At 32.9% G+C, this 26,565-nt stretch overlaps 1 protein-coding gene across 1 annotated transcript; it reads left to right on the top strand.

Moving 5' to 3' along the window:
• On the top strand, window positions 1–22,680 carry LOC132544070 (hemolymph lipopolysaccharide-binding protein-like). The gene is made up of 4 exons (XM_060207636.1): window positions 1–55; window positions 20,022–20,252; window positions 21,775–21,951; window positions 22,472–22,680. Exons 1-4 carry the CDS (start codon window positions 1–3, stop codon window positions 22,678–22,680), a joined length of 672 nt encoding a protein of 223 aa, XP_060063619.1.
• The last annotated feature ends 3,885 nt before the right edge of the window (window positions 22,681–26,565 follow it).

The raw sequence follows: 26,565 nt of genomic DNA, 5'->3' as shown, positions 1-26,565 counted from the left end.
ATGACTGCATCAATGTCACTGAACCATGTGGAGGCGGTCGGGTTACAAAGTAGAAGTGCGTGTCGAAAAAGACAACTTCTAGCTGCAACTTGTCGTAGTCCTTGTGCCACGATAATGAATTGAAGAGAACCTAAGAGTGTGTATATTTAGTGACATTCAGTTTCGAATGTTACTTTACCTAAGGTAACAGATGATATTATCATATCAGGCGGGAAGTGTCTTGTCAAACATAAACCGTCTGTTCGGATATTCAGTATTTACTCTGTCTAGTCCCTATATTCCGGATTTTGTGATTTGTGGAATATTTCACTGACTCATTCCCCATCCAATCCTGTTTTTATCCAACGATCAGAGGGCATGGTTGTGCTATTTTCAGACTGGCCAAGAGTCAAGTAGTTACCTTTGGTAGTAAGAAGAATGTGTAAACGTATCCGTAATATGTGTATTGTGTGTTTACGTACCTACCTGTTACTTGTTCATTTAGATACCATATATTTTTCCTTTGCGTTTTATAGCTGCTCACCACAAGTGTCATCACACACCAAATAAACTTTAAAACCATCATATAAAAGTGTACGGATTGTGTTTAACTACCATAACAGTATGTAGAGCAGGAAGCCAGAAGCTTTTAATGACTTTTTAATTACTTGCTCGTTACCCTACAGTCATAGATTACTGCTAAATGAAGTAATAAAACCCGGGAAAGTGCCAGCAGGAAGGCGTGGTGACCCTGAATCCAACATATACATGTATAACTAACCCTGACCATGGCAAAAACTATTTTTTAAAAGCTTTTACTAACGAAGGGATTTAATTCTAGGTAATGAATGGTAATTAAACGAGTCAATGCAAACACAATAAACTCACTGGGGAAAACTAAAGCAACCATCTATATAATGATTACATTTTTTATCAACATTAAAAAAATAATAAATTGCCTTACCATTAGTCAATACGATGATAATGACAACAGGCAAAATCTTGGCAGTGATTGTCATTCTACTGTGACGTTGTATCGACGTAGTAGCTTGGTATTTGATCTGTACACCAACGTTTTGCTTCATAAAGTGTCGAGCTTGTTAACAGAGCTGGATACTACAGTCACATACTCTTCGAAATAAAGTTAGTACTGTTAAGCATGCCAAGTTAAAAAATATTGTCATTACGGATCACTGAAAGTATAGATTTTACAAAGCAATTAAACCGATCTCATGTATTGCGTCGTTAACTTTAATTTCTTGTGATCAAACTGATTTGTTTATCTGTATCTAGCTCAAGGAACGCTCAGAAAGCAATTACATACTTCGGTCGATTTTTTAGAAAAAGACACGCTTTCTGCACAGGAAAACAATTAAGCCGCGATGCATACTAAAACGATGACAAATTTAGAAGTCATTCTTGCAAGAATAGATTGATTTGATGTTTGAGACATCACAAGACATCACGACTGGACAGGAGCACGTAATATTGTAAATTTTGTGTGTTATCAATTTGAAAGTAATATATTTATTGTTTAACAGAAAAATAACATAAAAACTAAGCTAACACTACTTATGTTACGTTAAATCAAGTATCCCCCGTATACATCATATCAGTCATAGAAATAATTCAGGATGTGTATTTTGGTACAGTCGATAAATGACAAGATTTGATGAAATCTTAGTTCTAGGGATTTAAGTAACTGGTATTTCTCGTATTGTAAATACTTGTCATTTAATGTAATTTATTTTTCGTCATTAAAAGCTAAAATTATGTGCTAACCTTTCAGTTTAGATTGAGTATGTTTTCTAAAGAAAACTTTCCATAACGTTTTGTGGGAAACTGTATATCTTAATTGTTTATACTTTGAACATACTATGTACCTAAGTTAACCAGAAAGGTTGGTTGTAACATATGTTACAGAACGAATTTGTCTTGCCTTTAATCATTGTGTTACAAATACGAAATTAACAACCCAATATCTTGATTACCTCATTTTAGAACATAGTGTTCAGAACAGCCCTCTCGACATCTTTTCTGATCTTGACAACGAAATATCTTGATTACCTGATTGTAGAAGTCTTTAGAATAGCCCCCGTCCCAATAACTTTTCGTCGAATCTTGATAATTCAATAACTCGATTGCGTGATCTAGAAATGATACAAAACTGAGCGTTCACTTCCAAATTCTCCAGTCACATCAAGTGGTTGTTAAATTAAAAAGAGAAGAATTTAATGCCAATCCTAAGAAGTAAATACGCATTTACAGATGAGAAAAGAATAAGATTTCCTTATGATGTCCTATGAATTCCACAACAGATCTGGTTTCGGGAACAATGGCTGCTATTTTATAAGAAAATCTGAAAAAAACAGTAGACTGTGCAATCATAGATGCTCATAGGTACAGTTGAAATTTGTGGAAATATAGGTCTGATTATGGTATTGAATAACTGGATACCTCGCCTTATGAGCTTTTCTTTGCTTCTAGAGATATTCTCTGCAACAATTGGATATATCTGATACTATCGTGACAGGCATTGTAACTGACATGTCTATTTGGTTAGAAACATTATTTTTCAATGAAAATCATCAAACGTATACCTTGTGTCCGCCAACAGGTAATATGAGTACTTGACTATAGCACTGCCATTTTGTTTCCTTTCTTGCATATTTTTATCTTTTTATTTCGTTTAAAACATTTTTGCTACATGCTATCACGACAAAAGTAATTAAAATCATTATAGTCATGTTTACAACAATATACGTGTTATAACTGAAGCACCAGTGGGGTAGAAAATGTAACGCTAGACATCTACATAACATAAACATTTGTAACAAACTACATATCAAGACTTACCAAACTCCAAGTTTCTAATGAAGCAACAGACACAGAAAACACACAACATTTAAGACAACAAACAAACTTAATCCAGAAAACAAAAATCATTAGTATCAAGTCTTAAACGAAAGCACAAAACTGTAATAGTTGTGTTTTACCAGCTTGATAACAGGATAGAAAGTAATATAAAGTAACGATACAACGGGGGAACCATATATCTAACGTTCTTATAAATCTCCACAGAAAATGAGACAAAACTCTCTCTGTGCCATCTATTGATATTTACATTTATTTATAAATCTGTAAACTAAAAACACCGTAACAATTAATAGGCTATTACTCCAGGTAATGATATAATTATCAGGCTTCCTAATTAGTCTGCATTGGTCTGTATTAATTACCTGTTTCGTGTTAACAAATTTCTAGCCCTCTGTAAAGAAGTGCGGGTTGGGATATCTTAGTTTAGCTCTGCAGATACTGCAGTTCAATCGAGTTTATATGGTGTTGGATATTGTTGGTTTATATTCTCGAAACTGACCTCTACAATGGACACTACAAGGACAATTTTACTACTATTAGTTATTTGACGGTATAATAATATGATGTAGGATCATCCATTTGTGATTCACAAGAAGCTAAATTTTATAATTTTTGTAATAATAATGATGTTTTAAAAAAACCAATTCATTACGATGACAAACAATGGCTTAACTTATATCAAAATCAATATCAAATTTTAATGATCAATATTGTAAGGCCGACATGTACAGTCTTGGCTATCCATATTTCAATGAAAGTGCAATTACAATGCAGGATAGGCTTACAGGCGTGGCGGTAGACAGGGTTAGGTGTGAAGTTGCTTGAACACGTTTTATTTCGTAAAACCTGAAAAGCGTGAATGTTGAAAATTGCATTTTCTGTAGAGTAATTTTAACGACGGATATTAATATCACGCTATCTTCACGGTACAAGCCGTTTACTTCCGTGTTCTTAATTAAAGCATTGAAACCTCTTAATAATCACTCAAATAGTTCATAAACACTGAGTATAACACAAATATTTTAGACACCGAAACTTCATCAGTTGGTTTTTATTCTAGAGATAGCGTCAACAACTACATGTAGTTGGTTGAAGACGTGGCCGGAGTTGACCATTTGTACAGTCCATCGCTATTGATCAATACCACGTTATCGTTGGTCATGTGTCTTTCTCACTGTTCTATAGATGTTGCATCGAATGCAGCTACATATAACAGTCGACTAGGAACATGTTCTTGTCTGAATAGCACGACGAGTGTGACGTCAAAATCTGGAAATCTGGAAAGTACGAATTAACCAATAGCACTCATGATTTGGATAGAAAACATTAGAACATTTTTTCTAATTAAAATGTTTTTGTTATGGGACTAAATGATTTATAAATCAAATCGATGACACCCAATTGATATATCGTATAAAACGTAGATTAGCTTAATCGAATATAGTACATTATGACCATCTTATATACATAATTTTTACATTTTTTACCATCTCGGTACACTATTTTATACCTTAATGAATGTATAATTATACTACAGCTGAAAAGAGTCCCGTACCATCCGCTGGTCATTTGTGTGTTGACGGTGACCCTGCAGATATCTAACCGTCACATTGACATCTTCTGGTAGTTATATTATAACTACTTATTTTGTTTTATCGATGTCATGGACTTTAAGAAAATATTCCGTAATATGACATGTGTTTTTCGGACCAACTATATCATATAGAATAAAAATCAGAAAAAAGAATAAGAACCGTTATTGATTAATTTCAAGCTACAATGTAAATAGATGGAATAGCCGATTTATGTAGCTTATTTCATTGTTTGGCTGGTATGTTTATGTTTCTAAATTTATGTTTTTTTTTTTTTTTTTTTTTGTTTTTTTTGTTTTTTTTTTTTTTTTATTCCGAATATAGATATAATCTCATAGTAATCATATTAAAACAATTACTCAATCAGCTGTGACTTCTTAATTGATGCAGATGTAGGCAAGGAAAATTGTATTCATATATATCTCATAGAGGTTTTCTTTAATATCATAAACAATAATATTCAAAATGATTATTAAAAAAAGGAAGACAAAATCAAGCATACAAATTAGATATCTTTGTATTATCATTAACTATCATTTATAACTTATCTCAGGTGGTCTTTCAAAGGCTGCAAGGCATCAAGGTGGCTTTTCAAGGTGATTACAAACAAGAAAAAGGACATATACTGAGGCAGAAACATATTGTGGTACGCTAGGGGCCAGATTGGCTATATACACGTTCCATTACTTCAAGAATTGAAATTCCAATATTCAGTAACACTGTCGATCTCACTCTCATTTCAAATCTGTATTGCCAGTTCTTTTACAAATCCATTTGCATATTTAACTTAACATTTTCTCCGAAACTTTCTCACTACTAAAATGGTTGTGTGATGAAATTTAATTATTCATTTGAAAGTACTGCTTGTATAGAAAGTTGTTATTCTTGTTCAGTGGTCAATTGTGTACCTCTTCTAATTAATTCTATGTTGTTAGAAATCGTTTTGATTATAAGCATGGTCTGCATGTCACAGCAAAAGAATGTCATTGTGATACTTGGCACGCACATTTCTGATTTCACTATACACGTTAACGTTCATGTTCATGTTCTGAAATGATAATGTTAACGTTCCTGTAATTGAAAATACAGTTGTATTACGTAATCATGGTAAATATAATTTTATTTTGGAAGAAAGTGATGTTTTATATGTATTTAAATGTACATGAATATATCTCAAATCAGACACAAATTTACGTATAATGGTTAAATATATATATAAAACTAAGACTTTTCCGTCTTTTCCAATAATTGTATTACAATTTTTGTCAATGTGACAATTACATATATTTACGTTATATTCAACCATGAAACAATTATGTCAATTAACTAAACCAACAGGAAAATTGATAACTTAATCACTCACAAGATATCATCATAATCACAGATACGTGTTTTTCCAGGTTTGAAATTTGCAAATAACGTGGAATATCACGAGAGGAAATAAAGCATTTTGATAGTGTTTACTAATGAATATATCAGTGACATGTCAGTCAAAAGTCCATGTCTTTCCATAATGTCAATATGTGACAAATAAGATCAAAGTGGTTTAATATGCTGATTTTATCATGCTTCCTGTAGATTCTAGATGTTTAGATTCGAATTATGATATGAAGTTAGGAAGAACAAGTTTGTTTCATGTTTTCCTTTTCATAATAATCATTTCACTTGATTCTTTTTTTTTCATATTTATTTTTATAGCTGACAATTTTAAAATAAGGAACACATAAAGGACACATAACTTTTAGATGCAAAATAAGTCTTGAACCAAGATATTACACTGAATGTATGATCGTAACAATGATAGTGAACAATATATTGGTGACTTTTGTACACTTACAACAGTAATGGAATGTATCATTATATATAGATAATATATATATATAGTAGTTTTCTTTTTAATTCAGAACCTCCTTAATTTAAATTCCAATATATCAATTTATCTCTTTGTTTGCAATAAAACCTCTTTCTCCAAATTCGGCAAGTGAATCTTTGTATGTAGTTGTTGGTAGATATTGGTAACACAGATTTAATGGAAGACGCAGTTCTGACACCCAGCAACGATGAATCATAGTTGTTGTATTGTCGTTAACTGGAAAGATGCCACGATCAATTGCCAAGCATTCGTTACGGAAAACGCTTCCACTAAATCAGAGTCATCGTCTAATGAACAGAATAGTACAAACAAACAGGCTAAGAAGACACACATTTATTAGAACATGTAAAATGTGTTAGAAAGACATACGTTTGTCATAACATGTAAAATATGTTGGAAAGACGCAAGTTAGTTATAACATGTAGAATAGGTTGGAAAGACACGATTGCATAACATGTAAAATAAGCAGGTAGACGTACAATTGTTAGAAAATGTAAAATAGGTAGGAAGACACACATTTGTCATAACATTATCAAAACGAATTGTTTTACTGACACAGATGACTGTAGACTAATTAGGAGACTTGGTTAATGTCCCATTAAATGTTACGATGTTTTCAATTTACAAAGTTGGCTTGGAGACAGCTTTGTTACTGACAACATCCTTAATCACTGTTTGGTAAATAGATTCATCATTGCTTTCATGTTCACTTATTAGATCCAGTTTATATGTAGAAAATATACACCAGAACATAATTAATGCATTACATGCATATTTTGTTCAGTTTCACATGAGAAGGTATCTAACTATCTAAGAAACAAATTGATAAATCCTTAGATATACAGCACTCCACTACGCGGATGGCTGTTTTATCCAACAGTTTACTATTTCCTTCCGTGTGTTTGTTCATTACTCCATTAAAGACTAACTTGTAGGTTTCAAATAAAAATTGATTTTTTTTAAGAATTCCTATTTGGTAAGAAATAATCAAACTGATGTTGATTTTATATCTATTCTATAGGACATCCTTAGCAAGGCTCTTTGATGTACAGAGTTTAATAAAAACACGTATATTTGAATTATCTATGACTTTATATTTTGTATACGAAACTTTGAGAGCGTGTATGTTACTTTGAATCCTTACACAAAATAAAACATAGCGACATGTGAACAAGTGGGTTTTTTTTTCGAGTTAGATCTATCGCATATGTCAACATGTATAACAACAATATCTCATTTTTATACATATTGAGAAAATAGAACAAAATAAATGCAAATCAGAGAAAAGAACAGAGTAATTTGTAACGGAATCAAGTCTAATAATGAAAAGCGGAATGAAGCCTCCCGCGCAAGTTATTTTCACTTATAACGACACATTTTATGTTATGAAGTTCTACGACATTATTCTACTGACCATGTTTTTTATGCATTTGAATAAACATGTTGTTTTCTCAGTTATAAGAGAGCATTTCATAGTGTTTTTACATGTTTTGCTTTTCGTGACATACGATTTTCGTTTCTGAAAATCCAAGATCATAGGGAAAACGAATAGGTCTCTTAAAAACCTAGGTACTTGTTATATGCATTACACTGACGAAAATNGATATATTCTAGGTACTGTCCTGTTTGTAATTGGTAATTTGTAGTATTTAACAGTGCCTGCCTTCTGAAAATTTCGTACTAAATGAAATTGACATGTAAAGGGATATTTGAATACCCGATTCAGACGAAGTAATTTGACATCACTAATATATACAACATGTTTTTCTTAAGTGCAGACGTTCTGGAAGAGTAAGAGTCATCTGCTTCATCGACGATGCCCGCCGTGTAACTTTCAATTCAAGTTAGTAATGTAAGATTCTCATGGTAAACATCAACGGAGTTAACAAGCAAACAAACGAACATTAAACACTTTCAGCTTCATACCGAGCTGTAAAACCATAACTTGTATCAACGTACATCTTTTGGAATCCTGTCTTACCTGTTTGTCCGTCAGGTGACGAATTCTTGCACGAAAATCGTAATAGGAACATATCATATAATATCGAATGAACTGCGACATGTGAACACCATAAATAGGAAATGTTGCTATCCAGAAATGAAAAAATTCACAATAGGAAAATGGAAATCATCACACTTATCACACATATTGTTGAAACACTATCCAGGTCGATTTCGTTATAGAAAAGACTGAGATAAGTGATTGAGGAAGAAGTGTATAACATGTCCTTGATTTCAAACTCTGGTTAGTATATACGATTGACGTGGGCAGTATATTTCTTGTTATTCAAAGCCAAGACAACATCAATCTATTTGAAATTAAAACCACATTTAACGTTTCGACCTTAACTTTTCCATCACCTGAGTGTAAGGGACTATATTTGATTTGAAAAAAATAAGTATCCTCTCCATTACAGGGAAGTAGAATCAGTTAAGATGTAGAGTTTCCCACAAAATGTCATGTATTTATACACAATCTAAACTTCAAGTTTATCATATATTTTTGACCTGTAAATGAGTGAAAATAAAATTACAATAACTAACATTACGAACTGTGCCTTTCCTTTAAATCCCTAGAACTAAAATTCATTAAAATCTTATTATTGATCAACTGCACCAAACTACACAACCTGTTACAAAACAGAGGGTAAGCATAACCCCACTAGAGAGGCTCGGCGTTATGTTGTTTTAAGCGTAATGATCACTTTAATTTGACCTGATTTTACTTCCGTTGGGCCTTTCAATAATAATACGACCTGTGTTTCATTTTACGAATATACAATATTTACAAGCATTCAATATCGGAACTAAATTTTAAGATAACTCTTCCGACTTACTAGGCGTCAGCAGAACTCCATTCAGAAAAATAATGTACAGGTGTGAGATTGGCTATCGAAATTAGCTCATTTTTCATTAGTTGATAGTTTAGCAACGTTCTGGAGCAAAGCGCGAAAGAACTCAAAGTGTGTTGTCAAACTTTGTTCAGTCGTTGAGCTATCAATCAAACAATATGCCCCCTGGAATTATCTGCCGGTTTCGTGCTTTAGTGCTGTTTACCCTGCAAGTAGTGTTCATATCTGTTACTACTGTCGGTTCATTAGAAATCGACCCCGGTATCCTTCAACGTCCATGGAAACTATTTTTACAATTAACCATGACAACAATGTTAGTCCAAGAGGTGAATTACTTCTATGGCTGATATGATGTATAAGGGGGATACTTAATTCATCGCCACATGAAGTATTGTTAACTATCAATTTTGTTTTTGTTTTTCAGTTAAAAATAATCTGTTACTTTCAAAATCTACAATAATACGTGCTCCTGTCCTGTAGAGATGTCTTTTCTCAAACATTAAATCACTGTGTACTCGCATGAGCATCGCCTAGCTTCTCGACTTGGTATTAGCAGCATACAAATGGTTATGATATCATGCTAGGGTCTCCATTTAGAGAGTTTGATATAATGAACTGAAAAAGCGTCCATCAGTGGTCTCATCAGATAATAACACTGTCTACATATTACTTCAGTTGTTTGAATGAAAATCGAACCTGGGCATGGCCTGACACTTGTAGAATGACGATCACTGCCAAGATTTTGCCTGTTGTCAATATTATTATATTTACTAATGGTAAGGTGATTTATTGATTATTACAATTCTGTATGATTTCTGTTTATTTTATAGAAGTTGATTACCTATGTTATCATAAGAATTCTGTTTAAGTTTACTCCAATGGGTATTATTTCGCAATGCTTCCTTTAATTGTTATCTTTCAGATTTATTACTACCAATCCAACCAAACAGTTATCTTAAACTTATAATGTTCATAGGAGTGTTCGCTGTCATTCATAAAGCATTCGAGTTGCCAGGTTGTTCGCTTGTAGTAATGGCTCACGTGTTTATCAAACATATGTCACATAACGACCGAAAGTCATTGCCTGTTATAAGATAATAATTGATATTGTTAGGCCCAAAACAGTGGTAAGATTCAAAAGAGACAGAGGATGGCACATAATTTGAAGTGTAGTTTTGTTGATGACCAGGAAACTTAAAATTCTATACCAGCAAATGTAGATGTTAGAAACGGGATAATAAACATATATAGCTATAATCTTATCATTGGTACCAGTAATGGTTGTCGACTACAGCGATTTATTTCCGTAAAAGTGTTGCATATGTTTATTCATCGAAATGCACTTATATCCACTTCAGATGTGTAAGTGTGCATGGTATTAGTATACGCGTTACGTTAAATGTTTCCTAACTCGCCTCAAGGTTGTAAACGGTCGGTATTCCAGCAATGCTAATTTCCCTTTAAAGATTGACCTAAAAATTGGTTCACCCTTGGAGACTTTCCAGCGATTCATTACTTTGTGCAATCAAATTAGGTTATCTTTGCTTTACTCATTTGTCATAAGATGTAAATATATTGGGAACACACACATTTGTTATAACATGTAAATATATTGGGAATATACACATATGTCATGTTATATAAAATAGGCTAGGGAGACCACCATTGGTCATTACATGAAAACATTTTCTGGAAGAATAAAAATGATGTGAAATTCAACATACGATTACTTTTTAGATCATGATGTAAATAACATTTATATAACACAAACAAATATATATATATCTTTGCTCTAACGGATCTAATATATATATATACGTTCCGTGTATACACATTCAATAATAAAATAACTTTAAAACAGTAATTTCGTCATAATGTACGCGCAGGTCAAAACATAACATGCAGTCAATCTATTTTTGTTTAAGCGGCACGATACTCCGTGTAAATATTGGTAAATCCAAAAAATCAATATCAAATTTCCAAATAAAATCAAATGTAGAGAGATCTTAACAGCGAGACGCAACATCAAAACGAATACAAAATTGTGCAATAAAAATCTATTTTTCATCGTCAGAGGTAGTTTCTGCCTCGTCAATCAATATTTCAACAGTTATATGACTTTCTCAGAAAATCTTTGCTTTAACGGAACTAATGTAATGGATACCAAAAGAATATCATCAATGTGATGAAAAATCTTAAACATATAGCTATGTGGTTACTCCCTATGATGTACATGATACAATAACCGGAAGAGTGTGTTCAGCAATGAGAATTGAGCGTTATAATCGATGAATTGTAATTACAATGTGACACAGACCGAAACTAATTGTCATGCACTTAAGTTACCTGTACATCTACTCTGTACTAACATGTGAGAAGGAGACTACAAGTTGGCAGATAGAAAATATGTTTCTCGTATCAATAAAATGTGATATGGTCATGTTTATAGACAAATAAGAATATATGATGTAACGGTACAAACAAATATTTGTATTCATTAATGCAGAATTAAAATTTAGAAAATTTAGAAACCTTAAGAAGATTTATGATGACGAGAGAGTACGTCTGAAATGTATTGTCTTAGTAGAAACTAATCGCTGTTATTGACATTATATCGTAATTACTTTCTATGGTTTCTTTTGCTGTGGAAGATCCAGCTATTTGCAATCGCAAAAAAAAAAAAAAAAAAAGCTGACGTGGAATTCTTCTGCGTTTGTAAAGGATTTAAACTTGGTGTCGTGGATCCTGACGCTAAAGTTGACTTCGTCATAAGGATGACTGACTTCTTAGGTATGGAATCGATGTAGATAAATCAATAAAGGATTGAAGTCTATACTCACATGAAACGATTGTGTAATGCATATTCCCTGCTTCAAAACCTGTACAGCTTGCCATCTGCGATACAACGCGGTACAAGAACAAGTGTTGTTAGCCCTTACCTTTTAGACAAAAAGATATACTAAATATAGTCATTAACAAGTATTAAAATATAAAAGGTCGGTAAAGATGGGTCTTATTGTAATACTGTCACTAAAATTGTTTATATCCTAACAAAGACAACTGAAACAAATTGTACTACAACTTACGATTGACGTCAAATGTAATTAGGGTGTTGAAGTTGTTTTAAACTTTCATTGAAGTGTTTGGTTTTTTAGAGATTTAACTTTTACGACAGATGACATGATAGATTATGATTTGTACATCTAATGAGCAATAAGTCGTGTAAATAGCGAAAACAATGAATTAACATGATTTCCCTTTGTATTTATTGTTAAACGTATATTAAAGGGTAGATTGCACTACAGTGATTAGATAAACAAAGGATAAAATTTATGAAAAAATAAAACAATTAGCTCGTTTAATTTTTTTGTGTTTTTGTTTTGTTTGTATTTTTTTGAGAGTTATTCTACTTGCTTGGCAAAACCTATATCTATCTTCAATTTAAATATTCACTAAATGTGGGTTTGTAGATTTGACTAATTCATGTGATCATTTTCTATTTCCTGCACTGAGCCGAGCCAATAAATCAATTTATCACGAATATCTCGATTCATTATTGACCATTGGTTATGAACAGGTCATAACTATCAAAATTAAAAGAGACGTTTCGTTTATTTTAATCACACTTTATTTAACATATCACGGTTGTGATACTGTTTTTACTCAACTTAATAGCTCAGGTGAAAGCACGCGAGGGACATTACTGTGAAAGCAGATAACCGAAAAAACCCATGTGATCAAAAAATTGAACCATATCCATTTTAATGTCCGTTTCTCGAATCGAACCTCGGCTTCCTCGGTGAAAGGCGTTACCGCTGCGCCTCCTGATCATTGATATTTGATAGATGAGATGAGCTTCAAGTCTCCCCACACTTACAATTTTACAAACTGACAGAGAACTGGTTAAGCGTGAGTTTGAAACCCCAATGAATAGTCGATAGCATGTCAAAATTAAATGACTGCTAAATGACCAGCAAAAACAGAATGCATCAATGTTCATAGAAGCGGTACCTTTTTTATATCAAATGTATCAGAATTTCGAGCACATAGAAAAAAGTTGGTTGCATATTTTCCCAGACAGTTCCCTTTGAGACGGTGCAGGTGCCCATGCTCTTAACTAATTGATTTCAGTCCGTAGGTGTCGGTCAGTAATTGTACAAAAGACACACAATGGAATAGAACTTACCTTAGAACAAATAATGAATCAAACTGCATGTCATGACTGATTTGCTAAAGATCTAGTGTTGGAAGCCTCGAAGGCGACCGCGGAAAATCACATTTGAACAATAGAAATGCAAAAATTGAGAAAAGGTTGTGCATTAACCATAAAATTCAATAACGTTTGTAATTTTCATATATCTAATCTGCTTTTGAATTAGGAAAAATCAGGTAGGATATGGTAACCTGCATAGACTGGGAGTCCACCGACGGTTTCTAACACCTGCAATCTAAAAGATTATAAATTATACGCCTTTCAATATGTGTATTAATTCGATAAGACAATTCAGTTGAAGCATTTGCTTTAAAGCATTACTGATTTAAGTAAGTTACGGAAAGGTCTTGGTTGGGGAATTAAATGGTAATTTACAGGCATAACTTAACGAGATCTGATCTGTAGTTCATCGGCACCATCACGTAACCTTATATACATTTTTTTCCTTTAAACGATATTTCTACATTCGAGATTGTACAATCGTAAAACGTAAAACATATATAAACTTTTACTGTTGGCAAACCATACAGAACGAGAGATTTACATCATAGAGTCAATCCAATTTGTGACAATATGCATAATTACCGGCTAGAGACGAGTCATCATATTTTATACAGAGAATCTGGTATACTTCCCCTTGTAAAACGTCGTCACCTTCATCAACACATTTTATTTTTCAAGATTTTTAACAATATGTGCCTTGCTCATGTCTATTTTTCATTCCAACCTTAGATCAATAGTAAAACTGACCAATATCATCTTCGTCATAATAGACTTTTTAATGAACCACTGGCAAGAACTCAAATATGTGTCCCCGGTTTTCTTAAATAATATGTCTGAATGGAATAACCCATCTTGCCTGTTTCCCATTATGTCATCTATTATTGCATTTAAAAAGATGCTTTATTTCAAATCATTACAGAGGCTAGACGCCAGTGCACTTCTTTTTTTAAGTTACTAAATACAGGGATACCAATGTAAATTGATGTCAATCAAGAAGTTGTCTTTGTAATTTGAATGCTGATTGATTTAATTCACATTAATGAATAGCCCTTTCTGAACTGGTGGTCATTCGGCTGAAACTTGTTCTCACTTTTTTCTTTCTTGGCCGCTTTTCAGTAACCACGGAAAGCATGGTATTGCTAACAGGCCTTAAATTATCGGCAAAATATTGCGACTTGAAAACATCATAGGTTGTATTGGCCGATTGTTGCTGTCCAGAATTGAGCATTATAATCAGTATGTTTACCATACAACTTAGTGGAAAACTGTCCATGTAGGTTTCCTTGTAGGAAGTAGGAGTCCCCATCGACCTTGTTTGTTTTTACTTATGGAAGTAGAGGTCTTTGTGACTTCTTAAGATAAAGTTTTTTTTTATTAATACAGTCCCATATGAAAAAAATCAGAGAAGAATGGGGAGCATTTTTTTCCAAGTCTGTTGGAAGATTTTACCAATTAACTCAAAAAATATTATTTGTCCCTTCCATGAAAATATCATATAGCATAAAGTTCATTTACAATTATTTTTTGAAACATATTGATGGAAGTTAAGTATTACAAAGCATTCCACGTTCTAGGTTTACTCGTTTAGATTAAGAATTATACATGGAATATATTAAGCATAAAATGTGAAGTTGCGTTTCATGAATGTTTTGGTATATGGAAATAATGCGCACGTTTGTACCCATCAGAATTTTATTTTTAACTTCTTATGAAATGATATGGATACATTTTGTTGGGTAAGAATGAAATGTAATATTTCATGCTGCATATTGCTTGAACCGTCAGAGATATTCATGTGAAATCACAGTTACATGTACATGTATTACAAATTGTTTTGCTCTTTTCTAATTGCCCAATAATTACCTTTTTCTATTTTGCATAAAAGTGATATCACTTCCGAAAACGGTGATAACCTACCACATATTAATCTACCGAAAGCCGTTTGGAGTCAATATTTTTAAACTATCCAGCACTAACACTGCAGATAATCTATAAGGAATGCCATAAAATTCAACGATATTTGACTAGTTTAGGCACCCTTGAAAAGTAACTCATCTCGGCCTTCAGCCTTCTGTGTAGAAATATTGCTGGGTTAGTCAGATATAAGATAACATATTTTCATAACGCTTTAGAGATAAAATCTACCCACTAAATGTTTGAATGATAGCTGATAAATAAATCAATACATATTGATTGCCTATTGATTTCCTACTCCATATATCACAGTGATGTTAGTATATAGGATCACAATAGGAGTAATTTCAATGTTATTGTGTTTGTTTCGCGATATCCATTAGGGACAGGGCAATTGTAGGGGACAGGCACATTTCACTGATCAAAAAGATGTTGAAAATATATCAGTTTTCTTACTGATAATGTGCAAATAAACATATACGATTTCTAAGATATCTAAATCGCAAAAACAAAATAGATAAATAAAAAACAACCACATTTTCTCCTTTTCATTCACTAAAGAATTACAGCACTTGGAACATAAATTCAATAAGGTTAGTGCATCCGAATTGAAAATAATTTCCTTCGTTTACCATTATATTTGATTTGTATCTTGCTATTCCCAAATATTGATATGTCTACATTTTGTACCACATTATAATGTTAATAAATTCGTTTTCCGTTAAGAGTGGAAAGTAAAAACTGGTACTGTTGACCATACGTTAACTTGAATGACAACGCGAGTCTACATCTTATTATCTTGAATATGTCTTTTAAAGTAACATGCTTGTAACGTACAGTAGACATAAATGTGGTATTGGCTTTAAATTTGGGATAGTGATTTATTAAAAAAAAAAAAACATAATTTTATTCGAGGCGTTGAAAAAACCAATAATCCTAATGTGTTGCGGTTATTTCTATGTATATTACAAATAACAATGCTGATCAGGAATCATCTACTTTAGCTAAGAGATAACCATCACACCTAGACAAAGGTAACATATATATTGCTTTTTCACTGATAACGTTTGGTGATATTTCATTTTAATACCTTTGTATTGTTCTTATAAATGCTCTTTCAGTCGGTTACTTTGATGTATCCTATATTAAGGTATAGAGCATCAATAATATGAAAATGAAAGTTGTAGATTTCTAAATAATACAGATTTTTCGTGAATTCATCAGTTGTACATCAGTGCGTTATGACTCATAATACGATTTAAGGATCCAATAAAAATGAATGGTCCTGATATTTCTTTGTTCTCAATGGATAGAAAATATCTTCTCCTAATTGCTGATTGTGATGATGTCTGTTTCTTTAAGGTAGGCATTGTAATGGATGTCATTTAGAATATAAGATACTTCAATGAGATACCAAGTTATCCCAATCTCATATCAATATAAGCAGGTATTAAGAAAAGAAACAATGCCTGGTATGAGGTAAAGATTAGTCTTTTTGTCTTACCCTAAATTGGGCTTGATAATTGTCTAATGCGCATTTCATATTTGTGTTGCAGTCAATTTAGCAATTATGCATTAATGCGTGTTGGGAAAGTTTCGAGAATAATGATGTTGTTTGTATGGTGATACATGTGCTTTTACTCGTAATGCAGTGTCTGATCATTCAGAAATCATAAACATCGTGGTATGGTTTTGTACAAGTAATGTTGTGCATGCTTTGTATCCAGTTATGAAATGAACTTGAGGTTTACAATTTCATTGATAGCATTGTCACACCACAACCATTTGTTTATCATATGACCGTATGAAGTGTTTATATAACCTCATATTACCAAATGAGTTAATGTACAAGTTCTGCATTGGGTGGAACACAAACGACACTTAGGATATTCATGCTTTTACCAGTTTCTAGTATCCTTTTATATTCGGCGCAATATGAATTAATACTTACCTTTTGTATTTAAGTTATTATCACAAATGTATACACGGTAGGATTATTTCTGTTTTGTTTTGACCTTTTGCAAAGATTAAAGAAATTAATTGATCCTATCCTCTGATTGAGGCTTTCGAAAACCAGTTAATACCCAAATAGCACAAAACAAAATTAGTGACAATCAAAACATTTTTTTAAAAAAGTCCTTTTAAAGTTTGAAAACAAAGATGATGCAATGTAAACAATAAGAGGTAACGTAAATAAATGCCACTGAATCAAAGTAAATATTTATTCTTTTCGCCACAAAAATATCGACGCATAGTTCTACTGGATATTGATTAATCACTTCAAGCATAACATGTTGATACGTCGGTAAAACGTGATCAATGACTATATGAATAAAGTTTTCAATTCCTGCTGAGGAGTCTCAATTATTTTCCGACGTGTGAGATACAAAACATGATCATAACACGGAGATTTTTCATATTTATATCAATTATCGGACACCAACTTGGTAAGTATGTTTTATTGCTACTGTATCCTTGTAAATTATGTAGAATTAACCTATGGTATATGTTACAGTGTGTATACAGTTACATTTATCATAAAATCATAAAAAGTAAAATTGCTTCCTTCTGACTGAAAGAAACGATATTTTCTTTTAACATTTAGTTTCAGAGATGTGGAAGTTCAATGTAAATATTGAATAATAGGTCTCCTGCAGTGATGCTGGTTTTCGTCAATATATTTTACCAAAGAGACATTGTAGATAAAGGAGTAATCAATCAAAAACACAGTGTACCTGCGCTGAACAACTACAAATGATTCACATATTCTGTTGTGGAAAACAGTAGATTGTATAGTTAGTTATCTTCCATGGATTTTTTTCATCATAATTCTTTTTCAGTTGAATTGCTTTGATCTTATTTACATATCTATATAGAGGTTTAAAGGTTAAATGGCAGTAATAATCGAACCAGCTTCATTGTACCTAGTTGCTATATTATAGGTGATCCATGAAATGAAATAACATTATCATGTCAATAAATTATGACCAGCCAACGACTTTCCATCTCAAGCATGGTCATCCATATGCTTGAACGTAACATTCTTAACATACTCTCAGGTGTACATAGTTGATATTTGAAGTGGATAACGTTATTTATCAAATAAAAAAATCATCATTCTAAAGTAATTCGCTAAGTAATATCACGTTCTCAAATGAAAACATACAACAAAGGAGCTTACAGGGAACTAATCTAGTGTCATATCTAACAAAAAATATAATATTTCGCAAAGAGATCACTTTGAAGATCGTAAAACTGTCTCATAATTTGCATCAATCTGCATCTTTTGAAACCTTGTGTTACGAGTTAGTCCGTTATTTGACGACTTCCTGCCTGCGTGATAAAGTCAGTCAACCCATATTTATGCCGAAAGTCTGTTGAAAGGTTTTTGGAGTTAAAATCCATATGATATCAATTCAACTCTTTGAATAACCAGTATCACAATAAGACTGTTCAGATGAAGCTTGTACAATGGTGTAAGAAGGATGAAGTCCGGAAGATGTTCGGGTTGTTGTATATTTATTGTTGTGTAGTCTATGTGGAGATGGTAACGTTTACTTGCCCTGAGGAACCAATGCATACTGGCTTAATCTACGGTTGGATTCATACGAAGCTGTCATAGAACTGTTGGTAAAGTAATAGTACACTTTACAGGCTAACAGATATGGAATGATACATGAGTAATTGACATAGACTTATAAATGAAAATGGTCGTAGATTTTCCACAACAGAAGTATTCACTGACCTGCATGCAAACTGCCCAGATAGGGCTCGGGTACTTATAAAATCAGGGAATGAATTAATAACATTGACCAAATGTTGTAGATTACTACTCTGACTACTGTCAATACATATTTTTTCACTGGTCGAAAGATGTCATTAATGAATTAAGCTGGTCTCAATCTGGCATTAAAATTATGATTAAAAATCTCACATATGTCTAACTGGACATAATTTTTGATAATTTAAGTAACTCGCATATTAACTTTTAATAGTTCACTGTAACCAAGATTATTGAAATTGTTAAGAATGGTATGTATTTAATGGGTTTGACAAAGGTTTCTTAGAACAGCTCGACGAGCCAGCAAGAAAATGTTGTCGATATTTTTTTAAAGGAATCACATATCAACGGAAGATGTCAATATATTTATCATCATAAGACTGTAATCTTAATGATTGTAATAACAAAACATATTTAAGCAAGTTCATTGCGTAATGTGTAGTTGAGATTTCCTTCGTCATCAAGCAGGCCTATTTTTTACTGGAAATGTGATAAAATCTGCAGACTTATCTGCAGGCACACAACATAGGGTTTCGAGAAATGCAGGTTGATGAAAATGAGGGAAATTCTGCAGTGCTCAATATGATTTTATTGGGATTTTTTTCTTTCTTATGCGATATGAAGTCGGACATGTTTGATGCTGTTGGTTCCGTTGTTTTTAACCATGCTCTCATTACATCACATATATTATATTATATCATATAACAGTCCTGACAAGTTTAAAATGTCAAAAATATACTCTTGCTACATATAATGATAAGGTTTTCTTTATGCAACGATACATGCGCAAAATCAACAGAAGTTGAAATACGCCTGGTCAGACAACTAAAAGAATAGAAAAGGTATACATAATATCAACTTGAAACCGATTTGTTTCATCTCGGAGGATATTAACCTCCGTAATCTGATTTCAAGATATATATCTTCAAAATTTCAGTGTTCGGCACCTCTATCCGAAGGTACAATTGGGTAGAGGACAAGAGTGAAGCCAATCGGCTGTATAATTCATCTTTAACGACTACCCTGGCTTCCCTGATCACATGTACCGCAGCCTGTTCCAACGCAATAGATTGCACGGCAGCAACATACAACAACAGCACCAAAGAATGCAATTGTATAAACAATACTACTAGTTTCACGTCGCAATTAGGAAATATGCTATGGAGGCGTAAGTAGCTTTAAAGCATTGATACAATGTATATTTTTGTATCCAGAGAGATACATAAGCGAAATCGTTTTCGACCCTTAAGCCCTGAGCACATTCCAGATTATGGCATTCTTTATGTTTTTTGGTTTGTTTCTTGTTTTACTCTTATGTTTTCTTAAAAGGAAACAGACATATTTGCGATTTCTTAATGATCATTCAAACATGGTTTTGCTAATTATTTTGAAATGTGTAATAATCATGACAACTCGATAATAATAAATATTGTTTAATTCATGTAACCATGCCCTTCATTTATCGATCTATTTATTTAAAATCATAATTCAGTACCTTCTCCATTTTCTTTCTTATTTAATCGATTTTAAAACAAAATTAGTTATATTTGCACTGTAGAAAAAAAAAGAAGAAAGTATATTTGAAAACTCATTGTTTTCTATGTATCTTTGATATCAGCCTGGGATTATTCTTATGCTGTATTGTTTAAAATTGGCTTGATATATTGGTTCATCTGGTCCGTCTATCTGTCCGAAAAATGTTTCGTCAGACCTCTATTGACAACTACTGAAAACAAAATTTTATTTCGATAAATGTTAGAAGCACAATTAGGCATGAATGAACTAATTATGCATAAGTGGTGGATCTGCCTCCATTTGTAGCTCAAAACTACATCTAGGAAAACCGTTGTAGGAAAAGAATAAGGTAAGCGGCTGAGTGAATTTGAAGGTATTTGTGACTTGTTTTAATAAGCTCATCAAAGAATACAGTCTCATCTGAACACACTTATAAGTCAGCCAAAACTTCATAGCCAAGTCATTAGTCTGTTGGGTGATCTTACCACCAAACACGATAAAGATATGGTCAACTAGATAGTCTATCATTGGTTATCGCGCGCTGTATATCTCTTCTTTGCATATAATATATAGTTGTGAAGATCTACTGCAGTATAGATCACAACCATATATTTTTACAAACGTTCACCCTTTTGTGAAAAGATAGCTCTTACAACAAGAGAGTGGAGGCTTGCTTTCAGTTCGGGTTGGTATAAGATAGAGTACAGATATAGTGAAAAAACAATTCTCTTGTATATATACTTAGAACAGATACACAGTGAGACAATGAAACTGTAACCCTGATTTGATAGCACTAAGAATGGTGTTAAGTAATCATACACATGACAATCCAATGTTTTTCCGACTCAGCTACGAAACCCTATGCTTTTATTAATATATCCCTGTATGATGACTTTATCCAATTGCGACTTATTCGGAAGATAAACAAAGCTATACATCAGTGTTTCACGTGCGTAGATTTCATGTCCATCGCAATTTTGTGAATGAAAGGATTTAGGACAGCTATATTGAACATGAGTCTTTCACACTGACATCGATAAAGGTAGAAAACAATGAGTAAGTGGAAGTCATTATAATCATGTATATGAAGGATCAATAAAAGAAACAAAACAAACTTCGTCGAAAGCTTTGTTACATTTATGTATCGATCAATGCTCGTGCATCATTCATTTTAGGTAAATTTGATGGCTTTATCTTTGATGCGCAATTGGGATGGTATATTAGGCTCTTTGTTAATACATCACACACTCACGCTGAAGCGGAATCGGTGTGTGGTAACCATGGAGCAAGGCTGGCAGTCCTCGATACATCTGACAAGCTGAGCTACGTCACAGGACTACCTGACTATAGACGTACGTATCTATACAATATTCAATAGCATATGATATTGCTTATGAGCAGTAGAATTGAGTTTTTTATTATAAATTACGTATATATAAATGAAGTCGTAGAAAGAAAACATAGCATGCTAAATACACTTTGTCATATTCATACAAACATGCATTGAGTTTTAATAAAGTTGTGTTCTATATGTTTAATACTCATGTGATTGCGCGAGTATTACACTGCTACATATCCATTAACATCTGAAAATTAGTGTACTCCGCGACTTTAAAATACACGAAAAACAGTTGGGGAAAAAAACGGAAAAAATCACTTGCATATTTCATTCAAAACCAACAGAATTTAGACTAACCCTTTTTTCCAACTTAAGCAAATAATATATAATAAACGAAATATGTCAGACAGCAAAAAGATTTAAATATACATTCTCAAATACTTTGCAAGAGCACAATGTATGCATTGTCTTATTAATAGCTCAATGTCTCAATCTTAATATAATGATTTTTGTAATGTTCTTCATACTTGCAGCTGATATATTCTGCTATGTTGGTGCAATGGATGAACAAAGTGATGGACTTTTCACATGGAGTACAGGTACTAGCGTAACGAATTGGATGTTGGATGAACCGAACGGTTTGCATTTGGATGAAGATTGTGTTGCAATTTTTAACAACTATCTTATTGACCTTCCGTGTTCACATTCAAACAATTTCGTATGCGAAATTGAATACAAATAGTGACAGAAAAGTGATCCTAGGCGCGTTCATATATTTCCTCTATCATTAGCTGTAATCTGTACTTTTTAATAGATGTTCCTAAGACGAGGATGAACGCTTCATGACAATTTACGTATCATATGCGAGCACTACCTGTTGTAAGCATGTTTAGATTTAGGAACTTTTTACAATAATTAGAAAATCAGTAATTATATTGTTTGAAAACCACATTTTGAAATACTGACCAAATATCAAAAAAAGTATACACTGTCAAGATAATGATATTAATCAGTAGAGTTTTCGAGAGAATACTGCCGAATGGAGAGATGTTATTACCGACAAGAAAATACAACTGTGATTGTAAGTATGTTTACAGGGATGACATTTCGATAAAATTAATATAGTACCATGTAAATATAATTAAGGAATGTCAACCACAAAACAGAGGTCATTAGTTACATAAACATCCTTGACATAGAGGACATTAGATACATAAACATCCTTGACACAGAGGTCATTAGTTACATAAACATCCTTGACGCAGAGGTCATTAGTTACATAAACATCCTTGACACAGAGGTCATTAGATACATAAACATCCTTGACACAGAGGTCATTAGATACCTAAACATCTTTGACACAGAGGTCATTAGATACATAAACATCCTTGACATAGAGGTCATAAATTACATAAACATCCTTGACATAGAGGTCATTAGATACATAAACATCCTTGAAACAGAGGTCATAAGTTACATAAACATCCTTGACACAGATGTCATTAGATACATAAACATCCTTGACGCAGAGGTCATTAGATACATAAACATCCTTGACATAGAGGTCATTAGATACATAAACATCCTTGACAGAGAGGTCATAAGTTACATAAACATCCTTGACACAGAGGTCATTAGATACATAAACATCCTTGACACAGAGGTCATTAGATACATAAACATCCTTGACGCAGAGGTCATTAGTTACATAAACATCCTTGACATAGAGGTCATTAGATACATAAACATCCTTGACATAAAGGTCATTAGATACATAAACATCCTTGAAACAGAGGTCATAAGTAACATAAACATCCTTGACATAGAAGTCATTAGACACATAAACATCCTTGACGCAGAGGTCATTAGTTACATAAACATCCTTGACGCAGAGGTCTTAAGTTACATAAACATCCTTGACACAGAGGTCATTAGATACATAAACATCCTTGACACAGAGGTCATTAGATACATAAACATCCTTCACACATAGGTCATTACTTACATAAACATCCTTGACACAGAGGTCATAAGATTCATAAACATCTTTGACGCAGAGGTCATTAGATACATAAACATCCTTCACACAGAGGTCATTAGATACATAAACAATCTTCACATAGAGGTCATTAGATACATAAACATCCTTGACGCAGAGGTCATTAGATACATAAACATCCTTGACACAGAGGTCATTAGATATATAAACATCCTTGACACAGAGGTCATTAGTTACGTAAACCTCCTTCACACAGAGGTCATTAGATACATAAACATCCTTCACACAGAGGTCATTAGATAATACTTCCTTCACACAGAGGTCATTACTTACATAAACATGCTTGCCCCAGAGGTCATAAGATTCATAAACATCTTTGACGCAGAGGTCATTAGATACATAAACATCCTTCACACAGAGGTCATTAGATACATAAACAATCTTCACATAGAGGTCATTAGATACATAAACATCCTTGACGCAGAGGTCATTAGATACATAAACATCCTTGACACAGAGGTCATTAGATATATAAACATCCTTGACACAGAGGTCATTAGTTACGTAAACCTCCTTCACACAGAGGTCATTAGATACATAAACATCCTTCACACAGAGGTCATTAGATAATACTTCCTTCACACAGAGGTCATTACTTACATAAACATGCTTGCCCCAGAGGTCATAAGATTCACAGAAAAGTGATCCTAGGCGCGTTCATATATTTCCTCTATCATTAGCTGTAATCTGTACTTTTTAATAGATGTTCCTAAGACGAGGATGAACGCTTCATGACAATTTACGTATCATATGCGAGCACTACCTGTTGTAAGCATGTTTAGATTTAGGAACTTTTTACAATAATTAGAAAATCAGTAATTATATTGTTTGAAAACCACATTTTGAAATACTGACCAAATATCAAAAAAAGTGTTTACTGACAAGATAATGATATTAATCAGTAGAGTTTTCGAGAGAATACTGCCGAATGGAGAGATGTTATTACCGACAAGAAAATACAACTGTGATTGTAAGTATGTTTACAGGGATGACATTTCGATAAAATTAATATAGTACCATGTAAATATAATTAAGGAATGTCAACCACAAAACAGAGGTCATTAGTTACATAAACATCCTTGACATAGAGGTCATTAGATACATAAACATCCTTGACGCAGAGGTCATTAGTTACATAAACATCCTTGACGCAGAGGTCACTAGTTACATAAACATCCTTGACACAGAGGTCATTAGATACATAAACATCCTTGACACAGAGGTCATTAGATACATAAACATCTTTGACACAGAGGTCATTAGATACATAAACATCCTTGACATAGAGGTCATAAATTACATAAACATCCTTGACATAGAGGTCATTAGATACCTAAACATCTTTGACACAGAGGTCATTAGATACATAAACATCCTTGACATAGAGGTCATAAGGTACATAAACATCCTTGACACAGAGGTCATTAGATACATAAACATCCTTGACTCAGAGGTCATTAGTTACATAAACATCCTTGACATAGAGGTCATTAGATACATAAACATCCTTGACATAAAGGTCATTAGATACATAAACATCCTTGACATAGAGGTCATTAGATACATAAACATCCTTGACATAGAGGTTATAAGTTACATAAACATCCTTGACGCTGAGGTCATTAGTTACATAAACATCCTTGACACAGAGGTCATTAGATACATAAACAAAACGGAAACTGTGTATTTTATCATTACTTTTAAACTAGAGAATGGTTGATTACCTGTCTGACAATATCTTTTAGAAGGTTGATTTTCAGTCTTTCTAACAGGCTATAAAACATTTCATATAAAGTTAGAAGCATGACTATGCTTGCACATTACCCCATTTTTGTTAATGACAAAGTAAGGTACACTATTTTGAAACACCTAACATTGCTGTGTTAGTTTTATCCCTTTTTTAATGTCCCAGAACTTAATTACAGAGAGCTCTGTCACGGTTGGGGCCCTGGGGGTCAGACTCTGAACAATACATGTCCCCACAAAGCAGGGCTTCCTCTCACCACATACACAAACACCTCTACACATACTCACTGCAATCAACCTTCGTGTTTCATATATTCTTTCTACTTTCTCAGACTGTTGCCCTACATGTCTTGTTTTGTTTACAATTAATATCACTTTGTAAACAGGTTTATCAAGTTGCACAAGTATGTAATATATATATAATATATGCATGCAACTCTTACCTTTCATTATTTGCCTCATTTTTTCACTCTCACTCATACCTGTTTTACATGTTATGTATACATTCTCTTTATCATACACATTTGCGAACCTTTTATTCATTCTCTAACATAAATAACATTCTAATTTTGCTTTACAAAGCGTTTGGCTGTAAATGGATCGGATTAGATCCCCCCCCCCCCCTTCCTTGGGCATCAGCACAAACTAATGACTATAAAAACTTATTATTATTTTGTTCATATTGTGTAACCTGTTGGTATGCTGAAAATTAACATAAAGGGGAAGTGTTTATAATTACATTGCATTTCGGTTTCCTAACTGTTCAAGATTCCAGTAAATATTTCCTACTTTTCTTTGTTTTTTTTTTTTTTTTGATTTCTA

The sequence above is a fragment of the Ylistrum balloti genome, unplaced genomic scaffold, assembly GCF_031769215.1.
Source record: "Ylistrum balloti isolate Yb309-2 unplaced genomic scaffold, AGI_CSIRO_Ybal_v1 Utg369778, whole genome shotgun sequence".
In the NCBI taxonomy this organism is placed as follows: Eukaryota; Metazoa; Mollusca; class Bivalvia; order Pectinida; family Pectinidae; genus Ylistrum; species Ylistrum balloti.
This window is presented reverse-complemented; position numbering and strand designations above follow the sequence as displayed.

Excerpts from the sequence above, each read along its gene's own strand:
- LOC132544070 (XM_060207636.1), top strand. The coding sequence starts at position 1 with ATGACTGCATCAATGTCACTGAACCATGTGGAGGCGGTCGGGTTACAA. Across the intron at positions 56-20,021 it reads GGTCGGGTTACAAAGTAGAA|TGTTCGGCACCTCTATCCGA; the intron begins GTGCGTGTCGAA and ends TCAAAATTTCAG. Across the intron at positions 20,253-21,774 it reads AGGAAATATGCTATGGAGGC|GTAAATTTGATGGCTTTATC; the intron begins GTAAGTAGCTTT and ends CATTCATTTTAG.